General features: G+C 37.8%; 1 protein-coding gene across 2 annotated transcripts in view; it reads right to left on the bottom strand.

Annotated features, from left to right (window-relative positions):
• LOC102535721 (serine palmitoyltransferase 3-like) overlaps positions 1 to 21,352 on the bottom strand; it is a 143,913-nt gene that overhangs the window by 63,798 nt on the left and 58,763 nt on the right. For both annotated transcript variants that reach the window (XM_072943806.1, XM_072943807.1), the window contains exons 5-6: positions 13,684 to 13,808; positions 11,567 to 11,660 (exon numbers count right to left, since the gene is read on the bottom strand). In XM_072943806.1, coding sequence (XP_072799907.1) covers positions 11,567 to 11,660; positions 13,684 to 13,808 — 219 coding nt within the window. The remainder of the gene's footprint in view (positions 1 to 11,566; positions 11,661 to 13,683; positions 13,809 to 21,352) is intronic.

The following is a 21,352-nucleotide window of genomic DNA, read 5'->3' as shown; positions in this document are numbered from 1 at the left end:
ACAGCAGCATGCAAAACAATGAAGCTAGAACACACCCTTACACCATATACAAAAATCAACTCAAAATGGATTAAAGACTTAAACATAAGACAAGATACAATCAACCTCCTAGAGGAAAACATAGGCAAAACATTATCTGACATTCATTTCAAAAATTTTCTCCTAGAAGAAATAAAAGCAAGAATAAACAAATGGGACCTAATGACACTTACAAGCTTCTGCAGAGCAAAGGAAACCAGAAGTAAAACAAGAAGAAAACCTACGGAATGGGAGAAAATTTTTGCAAGTGAAACCGACTTAGGCTTGATCTCCAAAATATATAAGCAGCTCATATGACTCAATAAGAAAAAAATAAACAACCCATTCCAGAAATGGGCAGAAGACCTAAACAAGCAATTCTCCAAGGAAGACATACAAATGATCAGAAAGCACATGAATAAATGTTTAATATCACTAATTATCAGAGAAATGCAAATCAAAACTACAATGAGGTATCACCTCACACCAGTCAGAATGGCCGTCATTCAAAAATCCACAAATGACAAATGCTGGAGTGGCTGTGGAGAAAGGGGAACCCTCCTACACTGCTGGTGGGAATGCAGTTTGGTGCAGCCACTATGGAAAACAGTGTGGAGATTCCTCAAAAGACTAGGAATAGACTTACCATATGACCCAGGAATCCCACTCCTGGGCTTGTATCCAGAAGGAAATCTACTTCAGGATGACACCTGCACCCCAATGTTCATAGCAGCACTATTTACAGTAGCCAAAACATGGAAACAGACTAAATGTCCATCAACAGGTGACTGGATAAAGAAGATGTGGTAAATTTATACAATGGAATACTACTCAGCCATAAAAACTGACAACATATTGCCATTTGCAGCAACATGGATGCTCCTAGAGAATGTCATTCTAAGTGAAGTAAGCCAGAAAGAAAAAGAAAAATACCATATGAGATCGCTCATATGTGGAATCTAAAAAACAAAAATAAAAACAAACAAACAAAAACAAAGCATAAATACAGGACAGAAATAGACTCATGGACAGAGAATTCAGACTTGTGTTTACCAGGGGGGTAGATGGTGGGAAGGGATAGACTGGGATTTCAAAATTGTAGAATAGATAAACAAGATTACCCTGTATAGCACAGGGAAATATACACAAAATGTTATGATAAATCTCAGAGAAAAAAAATGTGACAATGAGTGTGTATATGGCCATGAATGACTGAAAAATTGTGCTGAATACTGGAATTTGACACAACATTGTAAAATGATTATAAATCAATAAAAAATGTTAAAAAAAAAAAAACTCAGTCAGGGTTTGCGGTCCTAGGATGGCAGTGTGCTAATGTACTCAGTCCCAAGGATGTGTTTATCAAAGTATTCCAGTTACCCCTTGGGGTTCATATCCATTTCCTCAAGTGAACCAGAATCACTGAGGAAAATGAACTTGTGGGTCCCTGGTTGAAGCTGATTTCTTAGCTTGTGCTGTGAAGTGGCTGGGTAGTCTGTTTTGTGGCACTGATGAGTCATAAAGGTAAACTGATGATTGGCTATTTCACTGAAGTTGCCAACTGTAGAAAGTGCAAGGAAAACTTAGCACATAGCCAGAAGAATTCAGAAGCCAAACTTCAGCTTGTGGGTGGAAATTCAGGCTACTAACAGGATAAGCGATCCCACTAGATTGGTTTTCACACAAGAACCCACAGCTCTCGGGGTCCTGCATGTGGCCAGGCAGTGGCTGGACTCAGCCAGTGGATAAAACCATCAGCCATAGCTGTGCATGTCCTACTTGTACCTCCCAGCCCAGCTCCTTACTGCTAACACAGGTCATTCTTTGTCCAAGAGGCTTTATCTCTAGCTGTAGGAGCATACTCCGTCTGTGTAGGGACAGCCCTCAACCAACCACAAGTGGTAACTGGTGGATAAATACCCCAGCTCCCACCCCTCATGTGGGATAACACTGAGGCACGTTTATACTGGTGCCCAGCATTTCCTAGTAGGCTGTAGCTCCAGTTGTCTATTATGGTAACTTGCTTCACAGAACACCCTTTATTTGCTGCCTCCCTTCCCTGTCTTCATCCCCTGCTTGTCTACTGGCATGTCCTGGTATCCCTTCTTAATAAATGACTTGCCCTCACATCTAGGTCTTAGATCTGCTCCTGGGGGAAATGAACAATGACCAGAGCTACCGACTTGAGTTTGAAAATTGAATCTCACCATATGTTATCTGTGTGTCCCTTATGGGAGGTCATTTAATCACTCTGAGAAGGGGTTTTATCTCAATAAGTGGGAACAATGAAGAGAAATATGAACCTGGATTTTTGTTAAATTTAGATGATTAATTATATAAAGGGCATGATGTAGTGCTTGGCAGCAGAGAATGCTGATCTCTGATATGATATGATCTCAGTAGAGTTGTCCCTCAGTATCCATGGGGGAAACTAGGAACCCCTGTGGACACCAAATCTGCAGATGCTCCGGTCCCTTGTACAAAATGGCTAAGTGTTTGTACGCAACCTACACATATCCTCCCATGTGCTTTACTTTACTTTGATTTACTTTAAATCATCTCTAGATTACTTATAATGCCTCATGCAATGTGAATGTATCAGCGTTTGTCAACACATGATGAATAAAGGTTTTGCTTTTCATAACTTTCTAGAATTTTTTTTCTGAGTATTTTGTACCTGTGGATGGTTGAATCTGGTGGACATGGAACCTGCAGAAATGGAGAGCTGATTGTAACTGTCCACATTCACTATCCAGGAAGGATTAATCCACGGTGATGAACTCTGCTAAAAATGTGATTTGGAGTCCTCTGCTTTTCTTTAGAGAGTACAGCCTTAGGGTGTTCTGATTTAGTTTCCTTTCAGAATTTTCCTTCTTTTATTCTTCTCAGTTCCTCATTCTGATTTGGTGGAAATAGAGAAATGACGTATAGCTCGAAAGTATTGGGCAAGCCTGTTTACACTGGATTCAAAGTTTATTATACAGTCTGAATAGTTTTAACAACACTTCAGGTATATTTTTCCCATACAGAATTCAAAAATGCAAGGGCCCAGAATTCTGATTTATTTACAGTTGCTCTAAATATCAAACTGCTATCCACTGGTACTGATCTACATGAAAATAGGACCTTTCTACCCCAATGTGGGGAATGTATCCTTAATGTGTGAGCAGAGGACACAGGAGGAGCAAAGTTCAGGAAAAAAAGAACAAGTGTAGTCATGTGAAATCCCATAATCCTGATGTTTATGAACATTCCAGTTTAGGTGGACATCCTTCAGAACTCATCTCACAAGTTATTAGCTCCTGTATGGGCTGGTTGTATGCCTCACACACACACAGGAGGGCAAAATCTTCGGTAGAGCCTTGAAAAAATCTCCACGTTATCATTCCAATGTGCATGGATATACATTAAGGACTAACGTATCATTGTCTATGGAGGTATTTAGTATGATCCTGGGAATAGCAAAGCACGAAAGGGAGCCAGCAGTAACTGATGCCTTACATGTTGTGACTCCAGTTCCAGGAGTCATATACTCCGTCACAAGCTCAGTTCCAGGCCTCTCCAGCAAGCAGTTATGATCTTGGACAGGTACTAAACAATATTTTTAAGCCTGAATCTCCTCATCTATAAACTAGTACCTATCTATGGGGCTGTCCACAGGGTTAAATAGATAACATGAGAGAAGGTCAGTAGCTCAGTATCTGACACAGGGTAAATTCTCAGTAAGTGCGAGTTGCTGGTATAAAATAATCACAGCTAACATTTATTATAAAGATATAAATAAGAGCTATTATTTATTAGTTGGGGGTACCAAGAAAGAGCATGAGGAATAAGTTACTGAATACTTTCAGAGCTTTGTAAAACGGGAGAAAAAAATGAAATTTCTGAATTGTAATTTCCACAAAGGATTAAGGAATTCAAATTTTATTTGAAAATAATTTTAAATCCACCATAAAATTTGCAAGAATAAGAACACTACAGAGAACACCCAGTTACTTTTTACCCCGATTTGTCTATTAACACATCATTCCATTTGATTTATTATTGTATCTATTGACCTATCATTGATCTATTTATCTATCTCCCTATCTATCTATCATCCATCTAGGTAACTATCTACCTATCTATCATCATCATTTCTATAGAACCTCCAAAGGAAGACTAGTGAATGGTATAATTTGGGCTGAATTACAAATAATAATAAGTGCAGGATAGAGAAGGTGTGATATTGTGATTTATAATAAGACATATATGTATTTGGTTTTCCTCCAATCTTCCTGGCACATAGCTGCTAAAGGGATGATAGCTTTATTGGTGTCTTTTATTATGTTAATGACATGACTTTTGGAAAGCACCTGAGGATGGAGATTGGTTGCCAGGGATATCAGCTCTGTGATTGGATGGTTGGAATTTTCAGTCGTATCTCTTAACCTCTGCAGAGGTGTAAGGAGTTAGAGATTGAATTCAATTACCAATGGACAATTATTTAATCAATTGTGAGCATGTGATGGGACTTTCATAAAGCCCCAAGAGAATGGGGTTCACAGAGCTTCTGGTCTGGAGAACATCAGCCTGGAGTTTCAGGGAGAGAGCATGGCAACTCCCGCATAATTTCCCACCTCCCTTGCCCTTGGCATCTCTTTCATCTGGCTGTTGCTGAGTTACATCCTTTTATAATTAGCTGGTAATTCAGTAAGTCAGTTGGTTTCCTGAGTTCTATGAGCTGTTCTGGCATATTAGTTAAACCCAAAGAGGGGGTTATAGGAACCTCTGATTTTTTAGCTGGTCAATCTGAAGCACAGGTGACAACCTGGACTTGCAATTGGCATCTGAAGTGGGGACAGTCTTGTGGGACTGAGCCCTTAACCTGTGGAGTCTGATGCTATCACCAGCTAGGAAGTGTCAGAAGTGAGCTGAATTGTAGGATGTCCAGCTGGTGTTGTGGAAGTTCTTGGTGATGTGAGAAAACCCTCAACATATTGGAATTCATTCCTAAACTATTAGAGAGTGTAAAGAACTGCTCTGAGGTGAATCAGTGTTTATAAACCATAAAGAAAAGTATTTTCTATCCAATACTGTTCAAAGTTTTAACTTAACTCAAAACTGCTTGTATTTCTGTTTTCATCTCCATTGGACAGATGGGAGGGCTTCTAAATGCTTTGTGCAAAGGCGATTCCTCCAAGGAACAGCATGGCACAAAGCGAGCTGCCCAGGCTCCTTTCACTGCTTCTTGAACTACATACATCTTAGCTTGTATACACTTTTTTGTGGTCTTACTTTAACTGGCCAAGGCCTCAAGGTTCTTCTCCAGTAGTTCAGCCCCACACTCAGGACACACTTGGGGTCTTGCTGTCTTTGCACTCTCCAGATTAGTCTTCTGTTTGAAATGTCCTTTCCTTTGTCCCTAATTAGAATTCTCTTAATCTTTCAAAGCCTTAGGCAGACACTGCCCATTTTATAAAATCTTCAAAATTACATGACCTCTGCATCCTTCTGGATCACCATAATGTTTTCTACTCTTTTAGTGGCACTGGTGATGAGAATGATGAGGGGAATAATAATCATAGTAACAGAGTAGGTACAATTTAGTAGTTTCCATAACTAGGTATATGCTAAGTGCCTCCTTCAACATACCATGACTAAGTCATCATAATTATCCTTATTTTTTGGAATTAGTTAACAGAGATGCAAGAAGGTTAAGTAATTTGCCTAGGACCACGTACTTGGGTTAAAGTGTATAACATTTTAAAATACCAAACAACTGTTTAAAAATTTATATATGCTATATGATAATCAAAGTTTTAAGAAAGTACAAGGAACTGTGCAGATCTTAAGTATAGAATTCAGTGAATTTTAATAAGAAGTTAAGCATCAATCCAGGCAAAATATCAAATTCTTTTCATTCTGGAAAGTTTTTCATGCCTCTTCTGACCAATTTCCTCCCCTACAAGAAGTGTGTATTGTTTTGATTTATATCACTATAGAATAGTTTTATCTGTTTCTGAGTTTTCTGTAAACAAACTCATACACACTTTTGTATGTGGTTTATTTCATTTAAAATGTTGTGTGCCATCCATGTTGTGTATCAGTAGTTCATTCCTTTTTTCTTTATAATTGTATTCTATTATATGAGTAATGCATAATTTTTTTTCTATTCTCCTGTTAATATTTAGGTTATTTCCAGTTTTGACCTATTATGAATAAAGTTGCTATGAACATTCTTATACAAGCCTTTTTTTGTGTGTGTGGACATATGCTTTCATTTCTCTTAGAAATTCTGATCAGTTGGATTTCTGGGTCATTGCATGGGGGTATGTTTAGCTTTGCAAGAGTTTGCCAAAGAGTTTTCCAAAGAAGTTGTGGCATTTAAACTCCAGGAATTGGTGAGAGTTCTAGTTGTTCCATATCTTTGCCAATATTTGATTTTGTCATCTTTTGCATTTTAGCTATTACACTGAGTGTGAAAAGGTACGGTGGTCAAAGCCTTTACTCTTATTAATGTCATCATGGCCCTTTTCAACTTCAATCCATGATAATTACTTTTGTATATATCTGCCTCTCCAAATAGACTCTCAGTTATCTAAGGTATTATCCTATCATTTTTATAGTTCTCCAAAGGTCTAAAGTAGTGCCTAAATTAGAAGAAGTGTTCAATATATGCTCAACAAGTTTTGGCTCAAAATACTTTCTGCATTTTGTGATTCCCTTTGCCAACTTTAGGCCAAGAGTGTAAGAGTGCTCCTCAAGGTCAGAGGAAGAGGGAGGATAGTTAATATGACAATGTGTGTCTGCTGATATATCTCAGGGCATCCTGGCAAGTTCCAGGGTCAGGCTAGAAAAAATAAGGTTAGAAGATAAGTTTCTAGGGCTTATATCCCTCATTATGTGTCAGAATCACATGGGAAGCTTTGAAGAAATGCAGCTGCCTTGGTCCCAACCCAGATATTTGGATTCAGTTGGTCTGGAGGGAAGTCATTCATCATTCATAGATATTCCCTAGATGTTTCTATGGTGCATCTAGAGTAATTGAATTCCACTGCTTTCAGTAGAATGGGGTGAATAAATAAGAGGTTGACACTGATAGATGTCTCCCTCCAAAAGAGAGATTATCACATTTAACTATATCTATGGATGGAACTACAGTTGAATAATTATCAACATTCCCTTTATCCTTCCTCAAGTAGACAAAATCTTTGATCACCAATTGTATGCTTTGCCAAAGAATCAAAAAGGCATAGCACATTGTACTAATATCAAAAGCATTTTCCTTCATCTCCTAACAAATTCACTTCCTGAACCCCTAAAAGATGTCTACTCCCAACACCATAAAAGTAATTTGAACCTGATTGTGACAATCAGTGATAAATGAAACAGAATTGGAGGAACTGAACTTGACTTATCAAAGACTAAAGCCAAGACTGAGTGTTTGATGCAAAATTATGAAATGGAACCAACTAATAGAGAAGCAAGATGGTGGAGTAGAAGGACCCTCGTAGCTCACCCTCTTCCACAAATACAGCAAAACTCGTATCTATGGACCCATTCAGCCAACCAGAGCACCTGTCGAACTCCAACAGAACATCGCCCTCTTTGAAAGACAAAGACACCAAAAATCTGGTAGGAGAAAAGGAAAAAAGAAAGAAGGAAAAACAAAACAGTGCAGAACTGGTCCCACAGGAAGGAAGTTGCAAAGGACAAATAGAGCTCATTCACTGGGTCTCCCCCCTCCTACAGAGAGACCAACTGGATGGAGAGGGAGCCTCCAAGATTCGGATCTGCCCCCAGCACCCCTTGACTGACAGAATTAAGTTAAATGTGCACAAAGATGCAAGCCGGCAGCTGGGGGCTGGGACAGGCTGCCCAAGCCAGGCAGAGGACTGGGGTAGGTGCACTGAGGTAGCCCCAGGGGACATCAGGGTGCTGTGCACTGTGGCTACGAGAGAATATGCAGCAGAACAACCTTGGTCCCCCATAAATTGTGAAAAAAGCAAAGCAACAGGGCTGGTGTGGCCTGGGGGGAGGGGCACCATAGCCTTTGTCTCTTCAGACCCACAGCGCCATTACTAGTGCTTCTCACGAGAAGAGAGTTGGTGTGCAGCCACAGCCGCCATCTCCTCCTTTGTGCAGTGCCTGGGCTGGGGTGGGGCTGAGACCTAAATCAGCACCTGGGGGCTCCACAACCTCCTAGGCAGGACTGAGACTTGTTTACAGCCCAAGGTAGATAGGATCTTTCTGCCCTGCTCCCACAAAGAACTAATGCCACCAAGACAAACAAGGAGCTGAGATTTGGCACAGAGCAGGGGCGGGGCTGTTCTGTGGTCTTCCCTGAGCCCGCTTATGGAGTGCCAACCCAAGGCAGAGCGGGCAGCTGCACAGAACAGCAGAGTGACCAGTGCTGGGAGAGAGTGGGTGGCCACCCACCTTCCTGGAAGGAATGCAGCACCTGACCATGGTGCTGGGAGGGGGTGTGCCCGCCCACCTACCTCACCAAGTGCAGCATCTGACTGCAGCATCAGGAGGGGGAGTGACCCACCTGCCCACCAGCCCCAGAGCCAGAAAGATATAAGCAATATAAAGAAGCAGAGGAACCACTCCCAATTAAAAGATCAAGAGAAATCCCCTCAAAGCATGATCAAGGAAATAGACATTGATGGCCTACTAGATCAAAATTTCAAAAGAGAAGTGAACAAAGTACTGAAAGAACTAAATAAAATAGTGTTTAGAGATATAAAATATGTCAATAATGAAATAGAAGCTAAAAAGAAGAACCAAGTAGAATTAGTAAACTCATTTGCTGAGATGAGAGCTGATCTAAAGGCTGTGCAAAGCAGACTAGATAATGCAGAGGAACGAATAAGTGACCTAGAAGACAGGACAGCAGAAAGCACCCAATCAGAGCAGCTGAGAGAAAAATAAATAAAAAACAATGAAAACAACATAAGGGACCTATGGGATAATATAAAGTGTGCTAATCTTCACATAATAGGGGTTCTAGAAGGGGAAGAAAGAACAAAGGGGATTGAAAAGGTATTGGAAGGAATCATGACTGAAAACTTCCCAAACCTAAAGAAGGAATCAGATATCCAAGTACAGGAAGCTCATAGGGTCCCAAATAGGAAGAACCTAAGCAGACCCACACCAAGACATATCATCATCAAGATGGCGAGAGTCAAGGATAAAGAAATGATCCTAAAGGCAGCAAGAGAAAAGCAAAGAGTGAGTTACAAGGGAACCCCCAGAAGGCTCTCAGCTGATTTCTCTACACAAACACTACAGGCCAGAAGGGAGTGGTAAGATATATCAAAGTCCTGAATGAAAACAATATGCAGCCTCAGGTACTCTATCCAGCAAGGCTATCCTTTAGAATAGGAGAGATAAGGAACTTCACAGACAAGCAAAAACTAAAAAAGTTTAGCTACACTAAACCCAAACTAAAAGAAATATTTACAGTTCTACTCTAAACAGAAAAGAAGCAAGATGCTACAAAATGGGAAACTCATAACTGGAAAGGTGGTAACTACCATGAATTACAAATAGAATAAACACAAAATTGTAAAAGAAGACATCTAAATCATTAAGAGTGGGAGAGAGAAGCAAGGAAAGCCACTGCTGAAAGCAGTATGGAGATTCCTCAAGGGACTAGTAATAGACTTGCCATATGACACAGGGATCCCGGTCCTGGGCATATATCCAGAAGTAACCCTACTTCACAATGACACCTGCACTGCAGTGTTCATAGCAGCACTATTTACAATAGCCAAGACATGGAAACAGCCTAGATGTCCAAAAACAGATGACTGGATAAAGAAGAGGTGGTATATTTATACAATGGAATACTATTCAGCCACAAAAACCGACAACATAATGCCATTGGCAGCAACATGGATGTTCCTGGAGAATGTCATTCTGGGTGAGGTAAGCCAGAAAGAGAAAGAAAAATACCATATGAGATCACTCATATGTGGAATCTAAAAATAAATAAATAAATAAACAAACAAACAAATAAATAAATACAAAACAGAGGCAGGCTTATGGACATAGAGTGCAAACTTGTGGTTGCCAATGGGGTGGGGGGTGGGAAGGGACAGACTGGGATTTTAAAATGTAGAATAGATGGACAAGATTATACTGTATAGCACAGGGAAGTGTATATAGGATCTTGTGGTAGCTCACAGCAAAAAAAAAAAAAACAGTGACAATGAGTATATGCATGTTCGTGTATAGTTGAAAAATTGTGCTGTACACTGGAATTTGACACAACATTATAAAATGACTATTACTCATTAAAAAAATGTTAAAAAAAAAGAAAGAAATGGAGCCAACATATTCTGAATTAACATTGAGCTAAATGTCATAGTTGAGCTGTAAGTCTGAGGGGTCTCAAGTATGGTTCTTGCAGAGGGCCTGGCCCTGAACTTCACTCCAGGGAGTTCATCTTTGCACAGCTGCTGAAAGCGATTCAGTAAACACATAGCCAGTCCTCACCTCACTCAGTGAGAGAGGAGATTTTTCATTAGAATAAGTCTACAAGCTGGAAAAGGTGGTTCACTTTAGAATGCTCCCGTGCATTTACTGACCTCTCCCACAGGACAGCTGTTCTTACCCTGAGATTTCTGTGAGGTGATATGACAGAACTGGAAAAAACCTTCTCCCTCACTTCTTTGTTTTCTTCTCTTTACTTCAATCTTTGTTACCACCTTGGAGAACAAGGAGAACCGATGAAGAGGAACAAGGAAAAGCAGAGGGAGAGGGAAAGCAGGAGAGAAAGTGGTGAGAAGGAAGAGAGAGGAAACATGTGTGTGTGTGCATGTGTGTGCATGTGTACACGCGCATGTACACAGAGTGAAGGGGGAGTTCTGATGACAGAAATGAAGAGTTAGGATCAGGAACTTTGAACTAGATGGATCCTTACACATCATATAGTTCAACCCTCTCATTTCACAGATGGAAAACTAAGTACAAGAAAGATGAAAGGATCTACACAAGGTGATGCAACAAATCAGGCACAGAGCTGGACGAGACATCTCAGGTGTCCATCAGCACCTCCTTCTAAGTATTTCCTAATACTTCCCATGCCACCCTGACCTCATCACCGAGCCTCACAACCTGGAGCCTGAAAGGACACATCAACGAAGTTAACTTGGCAGTGTGTGTGGTGGGTGGATAGTAAAAGGAAGTGTTTATGCTAAGGAATAAATCACTTTTACCTGACTAGTACATAAAATGTAAGTCTCCAAACTTTCCCAAGACAGGGTTACAAAACAGGAAGCACTTTACACTGCTGATAATTACACACAGTCTAAGAGATCAGTCATGTCCTCTGAGGTCATGTCACAAGACCCCTAATAACAGCAACACTAATGCCTTTGGGTTACCCTTAGCAATCTGAGTGTTGAATGCATTTCAACTATTTGTCCCAGGTCACCAGAGGTTAACAAGCCCATAGTGAATGTAAACAATTTGAAGAGCAAGGACAAAGCTCCATCAACCATCTTTACTTTTATCAAAAAGCAAGCGGTACATGTTGGATAAAGACATTGATACTTACTGTTGTGTTTGAAGATCCTTATGGTTGCACCTGAGAGGCGGGCCCCAAGCACAAGAGATGCGTGGTTTAACTCATCACTTAAAATGAGGCACCCCTGTGTAGAGAAAAGAAGCACACAAAACAGGCCGATAAATAAAGTGAAGGGAAAACTTATGGGAGCAGGAAGACACTTCAAGATGCCTAACACAGATTCCCCAAACCTTCTTTAATTTTAAAAGGCCAAAAGTTCAACTGGTGTCTATGTGAATAAAACCTCTAGAGCAATTAGCTGATGGAGATGGGGATTCTCTTAAAGGACAGCATCATTTTGAAATATATACATATGGTTTTCAGCAGAGAAGGTCATTCAAGATCTTGGTTAAGCACGAAGCAGTAACTAAAAAATTGACAGCTTGCTGGAGAACTAATATATTTTTTGGTAGGTTGATTTGCTGTGGATTTTCATTCCCATGTTGGATTATTTGGGATGATTTTGGGATATTCTTACTAGGACACAGGGGTCTTTTCTATAAGAAACTTCAAGCTCTTGTTTTCTGATTCTCATTCTCCGCTGTATTAACATCTACTTAGAAGCATCATTGCTTTACAGTTAAAATCTTTGCATTTGCACAAGTATGGATGGCAGTTCAGTCTGAGGCAAGGAGAAAAGGTCAATCTAATTCACTGCTTATAAATTCCTATTTGTAAAATTATTTTTCTTTATTAATTTAAAGATTTCTATATTATGAGGTTGCCCAAGCACACTAAAAATGCTGATATATGTAAAAAAACAATAAGACATTTGTCTTCTGTGGCCAGCCAGAATCTTGAGTTCTCCCTAATATTAGAAATTTCACATGTGACAAGTTTGAAGTTTTTGAGACAAGGGCCAGCAAAATTCTAAATCTCCTTACTCCAGATATTGTGTGTGCATATATATATATACACACACACACACACGCACACACATATATATATATATATATAAACATTTGAGTTACTTATAAACATCGTGATACCTCACCCTGAAACTCTTTAGCACAAATCTACTAGGAACAGGGATATCCTCCTACATCACAATGCAATTATCACACCCTGAAAATTAAACGTTCATAAAATATTATCATCAAATATACAACTCAAATTCATATTTTTCCAACTGTCCTAAAAACATCTTAATGCATTTTATAGATGTATTCTTTACTTTCATTTTTCAGTGCAGAATCTGACCAAAGATCACATATTGTACTTGGTTGTCATGAATCTGATTTTTTAAAACATAAACTTTATTATGATACTTGCTCATTTAAAATGAACCAACCAACTCTCCATTTATCTCTAGAAGAATCTCAAACACTCTAGCATGATTTACACTACAAGACTGTTTACAATTTAGTACCAGCTCTTGTTTCTGGTCTCTTCATCCACTCTCCCATGTTCTGATTCTCCCAAACTTCAGGGCTTTACACACACTACTCCCTCTTCTTTGTCTTGAGTAAATAACTTACTTATTAAAACAGATGAGTAATACATTCTGTTCTCATGTCTTACTTTGCACAGGCATCTCAGCCTTTCTCAAGAAGAGTTAGCAGGCAACTCTTTTGTCCTTCCTCATTTATGTGCATACCTTTATCGTGGTATTCATCCAATGTTATTTGGTGTGTTGCTTCTCCCATGAGACAGTAAACTGCATGAATTTACAGGGCAAAGGTCTCGTTCATCTTTGTATGCCCTGTATCTTGCCTCATATGAAGACATAATAGGTTTTCAATAAGCGATGTATTGAATGAATAAGTTAATGAACAACAGAGCAAAGTGTTTTGTCAAAATAAATGCTTAATAAGCATTTACTACATTGCAAGTGGTGACTCAGGAGCCTACAAATTTAATTAGTTTAGCTTAAACTGTCACTAAAGATAAATTCTGATTCACTTTTAGGGCTGCAATTCTGTAACCAGAACATCACAATGAATAAATTTGCTGTATTAAGCTGGTATATGTATTCAAAAAGCTGAACATTGAATCAGGTTTTCCTAGGAAAAGAAACTTCTCAGTCATTCTTCTAACAAAGGACCTGCTCAGAGTTATACCTCTTAGGAATAGCACAGCTGAAGAAAATTATATTAACAAAGTCTCACCTTTCCAACTAGTGCAGGGATATTCATTGAGTTAGTTGCAAATCCCATCCCAAAGACCATAGCAGCTTCTACATTCAGGAACTTTGCCACGAGGTCCTCTAACTCCTTATGCTTATCCAAGGTTCCTGCATATGAAATAATAGGATAGGTGAGTCTCCTATTTTCAACAAGTCCAAGATTGAAAACCAAAATTCTATCACCAAAGTACACAAACAAGAGTGCACATAGCAAGTCTGTTTGCTACAGCCCCAATCCAGAAACAACTCAAATATATATTTATTATATAATGGATAAGTACATTGTGGGGGTCTTTACATAGTTCAATTCAACACAGAAATGAGAAAGAACACACTAATATCCCATACAACATGGAAAGTCTCACTAATACTTGGTTGAGTGAAAAAAGTATTTACTACTCTACTACATTTATGTGTCTACTCTCTGACCCCTTCTTATACATAATGCCTCATGCGTACTGAGAGTAAATATTAATGCTCCCCATAGTTTTATATTTATAATTACTCCCACTTCTAGATCTACTGTCCAATATGGTAGCTACCAACTACATATGGTTAGGGCAATGGAAGGACTGAGTTTCAAATTTGATTTAATTTTAGTTAATTTAAATGTTAAAACTGAATCACTGTAAATATTATCCACTTTACTATTTTGGTAGGATTATTTTCCATTTATTTCACTTTAATGAAAATTTTGTGTCTAAATTGACATGTGTATAAAGTTAAAATATACACCATTTTTGAAGACAGTGCAAAAACAGTAAACATAATATAATATTAATATTTTATATATTGATTACATATTTATTGATAACACTTTGGATATATTGGTCAAATAAAAAGTATTATGAAATTAAGTTTACCTAATTTTTTAACTTTTTAAAATGTGGCTACTAGAAAAAAATAAATTACACATGTGTCTTGCACCATATATTGATTGCTCTAGATTTTACACTTAACAGAATTCTTGGTGACCAATGTGCAGCTTAAACCATCCTCTTGTCTAAGAGGGATTTTAGGTTCCACCTTGCTGCCAGTCCAACAAGGCTTGAATGATTGCTCCTCTTTTCAGACAAGAGGGACAACATGGAATAGGGCCCAGCAGCTGCCAGAGAATATTTTGCTCTGGAGATCCTTTCATCTCTTCCCTTCCACCCATCAATGGACTGCAGTCACCCAAACTAACTCCTTGGAGGAAGAAAAGATGGCTCTATTTCTCCTGAACCATCACATCTGATCAGCAGGCCTAGGGTAAATTTCCCAGTGATGATTGAGGCCCCTTGATCTCACACTGGGGAACTCCTGTCTGAATTTTATTTTTTTTCTTTTTCTTCTTTTTCAAAATATTTTTTATTATTATTATTATTATTATTATTATTATTATTATTATTATTATTATTATTATCATTTTGGTGGAGGGGAGGTAATTAAGTTTGTCTGTTTGTTTGTTTGTTTATTAATTTATCTTTAATGGAGATACTGGCGATTGAGCCCAGGACCTCATGCATGCTAAGCATGCACTCTACCACTTGAGCTGTACCCTCCCCACTGAATTTGAATTTGGATTTGAAATGGGTAGCCATCTGTAATGGAGATCTCTGTCTAAGAGAACTTGGAAGCAAAAGTAGAATTTGATTTGTAAGTTTGGAATTTGAATTTGTTTTAGCTTGTCATTTGTAAGTTTGTGCTTTCATCTACCGACAAAAGCCTGATATTATAATCTGAAATCTGTATTTGTATTTTGTATTTGAAATAAGTTACTAAGGGGGGTGTGTGCCATCTATTTCATTCAATAGCCCATTGGGTAAGATCTTGAATGACTGGTCTAACAAGTAACTGAAAAAATTAATGGTTTTAGAGGCCACTCAGAAGGAGACCCAATATCTAAATCAATGGAACATGCAAATGCCTCCGTAGACAATGTGTCCTAGCTGGCCTCAGAAAAGGCTTCCCAAAATAGGCTAGCTTTAACAAGATACAAGCCCTAAACCAAGAACCAACAGAAAACTCATCTACCTTTTTGGAAAGGATCTGTCAGTCCTATCAAAAGTACACTACCCTAAATCCTGATGATCCTGAAAATGTACACATGGTAAATATGACTTTCACAAACCAAAGCTCAGGTGATATAAGGTGCAAATTAAATAAGGTTAAACGAGTGGTAGCCATGAATCCTGAGGAACTGCTGGAAATTGCCTTCAAGGTTTATAATGCAGGAGAAGAAAGAAGCAGGAAGCTAGTTATTGTGATAACAACTCACCTGGGGGCCTTTAGTAAGCAAAAGGGAGATAAGAAAAAGCCATCCATGACTATTAATCAGTCTGTCCCTTTTATTTTTATGGTTTTATATTTGTACTTTATTTTTTATATTTATTAAATTAAAAATATTTATTTATTCATTCATTCATTTATTTATTTAAACATTTTTTATTGAGTTTTGCCTATTGCAAAGAGGAGGGACACTGGAGAAAGAATTGCCCAAAATTAAAATAAAAGAAAGAAAAAAGAAAGAATAAGCACCTTCCAAAGTAATGGCCACCCAAGGACCCGTAGATGAGGAAGGTAATGATTGAGGGGACCCTGGGTGCTTATGCATGTTAAAGACCCCCCATAAAAATTGTCACCCAAGAGCCTCAGGTAAACTGACAGTGAGGTCTTAATTATAGCGGCCTTTCTAGTGGATATTGGAGTGACATACTCAGTTCTGAACTGTAAATTGGGAACACTATCAGAAACTTCTGTCCCAGCAGTGGGAATTAAGGGGGTACTAATGACTCAACCACTGTTACAACCTCTGGAATGCAAATTTTGAAAAAGGGGGAAAATAATTTGGAACTTGGCTTGTCAAGGATAAATAGAAATCTTAACTGCCTTTCATAGAATTTAGTAAAAATGTTTAGCTATCTAGACAGGCAACTTTGATTTGTTCCATCTGCCAGAAACCCAATTTGAATTCAACCTCTTTTAACTGATGAGTCTTACATTGTTGTATCTGATTCATGGCTAAAATTTTGGGATAGGTCTCTGTGTTTATGTGTTTGTACATACCTATATGTGTATTGTAGATATGTGGCATTGTCAAAATTAATTTGTAAAAGAGCTCTATTTAGTTGGCTTAAAGAAAATTAATTGCTTATATAAATACTCAGGAATATAAAAGAAACTAGCTAGAGTGAAAATCTGGTTCATGTGATCTAGAAAATATTCAGTACTTAATAGACATTTGGTATCTGAAGTTAGCATAAGTTTATTGGTTTGACTAATATAGACATATCTTTAGATTCATTAATGTTAAGAATAAAACTTTTATTGTACTTAGGTTTAATAGAAGTCCAACAAGACCTTGTCATATTTGTTACAAATTTGTCACCAAGAAAAATAATATGGTATAATATTCTTATAAGTAACAAATACAAATGAGAAAAGAGTTTTATATGTGGTCAGGATTGGCTAAATTCAGAATAAAATTAATCAAGTAAATTAATTTTAAAAGTAAGCTGGTACAAGACTAGATTTAGTTTTCTCTCTCTCTGTTAAGAGGACAAAGTTTTCTTAAAATGTTAATCTGCTTTTAGTAACAGATTGTAAAGTTTCTTTTACCCCTTAAGTGATCTGTTCTGTATTTATCTTTTAAATATTTTATTGTTATTGAATAAGTTTTGTTTCACAGTGACCTATGCTTTTATTTGACCAGGTGTTTTGAAACTTTTTAAAAGCTTCCTACATACCAAATTTTAATCAGCATTCTTTTGACCTCCAGATAACCTTGGGATGCTTCAGAGGGCCCCTGAAATATACCAAAGAGAGATTTCGAACTAGTAAATTTCATTTGACATGTTAAATTACATGGGAAGTATTGTCAAATGAATAATAAATCTTCTTAGGTTATATTTTATGAAAAATGTTATTAATATAGATATTCTAGAAATTATATGAAATCCCTATAATATGGTATCTCTGAAATGTTATTAGCCATAATTCTGGTTATTGTATCCAGGTTTCTTTATCAATTACAGTGTAACTAGGTGTTTATCCATGTTTTTAAGCCTTTTGTCACTTATAGACAGTTATTGTTTTATTCTGATGTCTTTGCAAAATGTTTTCTCTTTAAGGGAATTTTCTAATAAGTTTCAGATTATAGCACTGAACTGAACCGGGTAAGAAATTTGAAAATTTGATGGAAACTCTGATTTCATAAAGCTATTAACAACAACAAAAAAAAAATGATTAGTTACTTGGGACTCAGTAAGCTGATGGATATGGTTTTAATTTTAGTTTTGTCTGAAATATTACTGGCTTTTAATCTGTGTTTTCCAGATATAAAGAAACCCTTTTCCTTAAGCTAATTATGACTCATAGCAATTTGGCCAATTATACCTATGTAAGCAGACTTGGAACAGTTATCTTTTGTCTCTATCTGATCCCTCCAGAGGCTGGAAGATTTTAGGTTATAAGTGGCTTTATCAGATAAGTTAAGATCACCTCCTGGCCACCCCTCTCTCTCTCTTTATTCAGAGATGGCCCACATTCTGTCTATGGATTGTGTACCTACTTTCAATCTGAGCACCTAACCCCCACACCTCGTAACCTTTCTCTTGCCTTTCAATGTATCTCTCTGAATAAATCTACCTTCACTCAAAAAAAAGAAAGAGAAAGAAAGAAAGAAAGAAAGAAAGAAAGAAAGAAAGAAAGAAAGAAAGAAAGAAAGAAAGAAAGAAAGAAAGAAAGAAAGAAAGGAAGGAAGGAAGGAAGAAAGATCACCTCCTAAAAGGCATAGGAATCTCAAGGTATTTTAAGGTCCTTGAAAAGAAAGCAATTCACCAAAACCTGTGACAAGCCCTTAATGTGGCTTTCCTGGCCCTAGGAGACCTTATTAACATTTTAGCCAAAGACTCCTTATGAAAAGTTCCAGCACAGCCAATTTAAAAGAGTTTATATGATCAAATAATTAGACTTAACTTGTGAACAAATTAATCTTGATTTGGTTATATTTGGTAAAAATGAAGGAGGAAGGTAACCTTAGAGAGAAAAGGATTATATTTCAGTGGATATTAAATTCTAGTTTTGTTAATTGAGGTCTGTGTTTACTAAGACTCAATTGCCAGATCATTCCTTGCTGTTATGTTATATTGTTGCAAAGTTTAATTGAACTATTAAAAGGACATTCTAGGTTTGTTTCTAAAGCTCAGTACTCTATCCTTGGATGAAGATCAGATGTCTCATGACCTGCAACTAGGGATTATACATACTGGAACAGACATGACTTAAAAAACTATCTCCAACCTGGATGGAAGGGCCCTTTATCAGGTACTCTTAACTAGACCATGCCCAGTAAACACTAAAGGAAATTGACTTTTGCATTAATTACCAGTTAGAAAGAGCCCCTGTGCTGGGCTGGCCTGTAGAGGACTGCTCACCTTAAAACAGTGTTCAAATGGAGAAGAAATTACCAGACCAGGATGAGAAGAAGATATCTGAGGTAGACAGATGACCCAAGACACTGGACCAGGCCTGTATACCAACTACTGTGATAATTGCTCACACCTTGGCTTATGAAATAATCCAATTGTTAGGTTTATGGTCAATTACCTATATCTAGCATTGTGTGTTACCTTGGTGGGTTTCCCCACCATTCCAAGGCTCTAACTAGATAGCCCTTAGAAAATTTATTCTAGAAAAAATAAATTATAGTTCTCTTTAGGTCACTATTGATATTGTGAGGTGGGAGCCCTCACCTGGCCAATTAATAGTAGTTGCTCTGAGCCTGGCCATAAAGATGAATTTTCTTATAAAATCATTCAAGCTCAACCAAGACAACAAGCAAAATTTCAGCCAAAGAATATAACCTCCCTCAATTATGAAAAGGACTTATATGGTTAACACCAGGGTATGGAGATTTAAGTTTAAAGGCTTCCTTACACTGGGGGGAAAAAAAAGAAAAACAACTATTCTCAGGATAACCAACCTAATAACACTCAAAAACTTGGTTTGGTGCCTTATAAATGATGCCTGTATAACACCTTCCTTGAAGATAGGGATGGGTACTGGACAAAGTCAGATGACCTGGGGATATACTGGGCTGCATCTAGTGGAAGTTCTCGACTTAAATTCTTACTTATGATCTTACTAATACTGCTAACTATATTATTTGCATTTTGCTTGTTTTACAACATTGTTGTTTCTTGCATTATCAAAAGACTCAGATAAAATAATAACTAGGAGACTTCAAGCAGTAGATCAGATATATAATTCTGTATGAGACCAATTATTGCAATACTGTAACTCTTGATATGGGAAAACACAACAAGAGGGGCTCTTTTTCTGCACCATAACAGACTAGTAAAACAGGTGGCCCAGAGATGTTGCTACTGTTAATAAGGCCTAGTCCCATAATAGCACATTAAGTAGCCTATCAAAGAAATCCTCACCTGACCTAGGAATAAACATTCCTAGCACCATAAGATGAAATGGTTGTGCCAAGCCATGGTCAAATTTATGATCATGAGGGCACTTGCCATCTGCCTTTACCAGGATTGGATCATGTTGACACTTGCCATTTAACTCTGCTTAGATTAAATCACAAGCCGCTGCAGTCACTGACCTCCAACACACCCTAAAAGGAGTTCAGGATGGAAATCAGGAATGAGATCCTCTGTGCTCTGGGAAAACTAGCAGAAGAAGCCTTCAGATGGTTAGATATTTTCAGGAGAATATTTTATGAGCCCAAATTCTTGCATCTCCTCATATCTAGAAAAGCATTCAAATCATTAATGATGACATTTGCTTTGGTCATTAAGGAAAGAAATGCATTTGAAAATAAAAATAGAATAACTGTAGTTCAGACACCCAAGGTGAAACTAGGTAATTTTGTGGATGTGATTTCAGGCAAGTTTCTATACTGCTGAGACCTTGAGTTTTCTGAGAGGTGTCAAAATTGAGACACAACCAGCCATTCTCAAGTCAGTGTCTTCTGGTAATTTGTAGCTGCAAACTTATGGGTTTAGGTTCTTCTTTTGTAATTATTGAGTTTCTAGATTCACACTGACTTTTGTTCTTTCATACCAGATGAATCCAGGAACATCATAACTACCCTGGATAACATAAAGAAACAAATACATAATATAGCAGATTCAGATGCATATGTGTGAGAAGTCACATCTCAAGTGAACACCTCTTTTCATGGATACCCCAGGGTCTCAAATCCATCCTTATAGGAATTCTACAGTTTTGTCATCACTTCTGTTAATAGGAGTAAGCATATATGTGATATTTATATTGGACGTTTTTGTCTAATGTGCAGAAGATGAGCATCCGAGGTTCCTTTTGAACTCCCAGTCACATGGCAAGATCAGGCTCACTTGTTCCATTTCAGAAACCCACAAGTAACACCCCTATTCAGCAGGAAACAGACAAACACAACACCCATCTCCCTGTTTCCATAGAAATGGAATGAAACTGACATTTTGAAAGAGGAATAGTAAAATGGCCACACTTAGGCCAACAGATTCTTACCTTTGTGCTTGCATTTAGAACGGTCAACAATCCTGACTGACCAGTTACTGTTTACAGCTCTCAGCCCATTGTTAAATCTAAAGCTATTGATCTTATTGTAGCTACTTTAGTCTTGTAATCAAAAGTTATATTCATGCTTG

This window comes from Vicugna pacos, chromosome 19, assembly GCF_048564905.1.
Source record: "Vicugna pacos chromosome 19, VicPac4, whole genome shotgun sequence".
In the NCBI taxonomy this organism is placed as follows: Eukaryota; Metazoa; Chordata; class Mammalia; order Artiodactyla; family Camelidae; genus Vicugna; species Vicugna pacos.
This window is presented reverse-complemented; position numbering and strand designations above follow the sequence as displayed.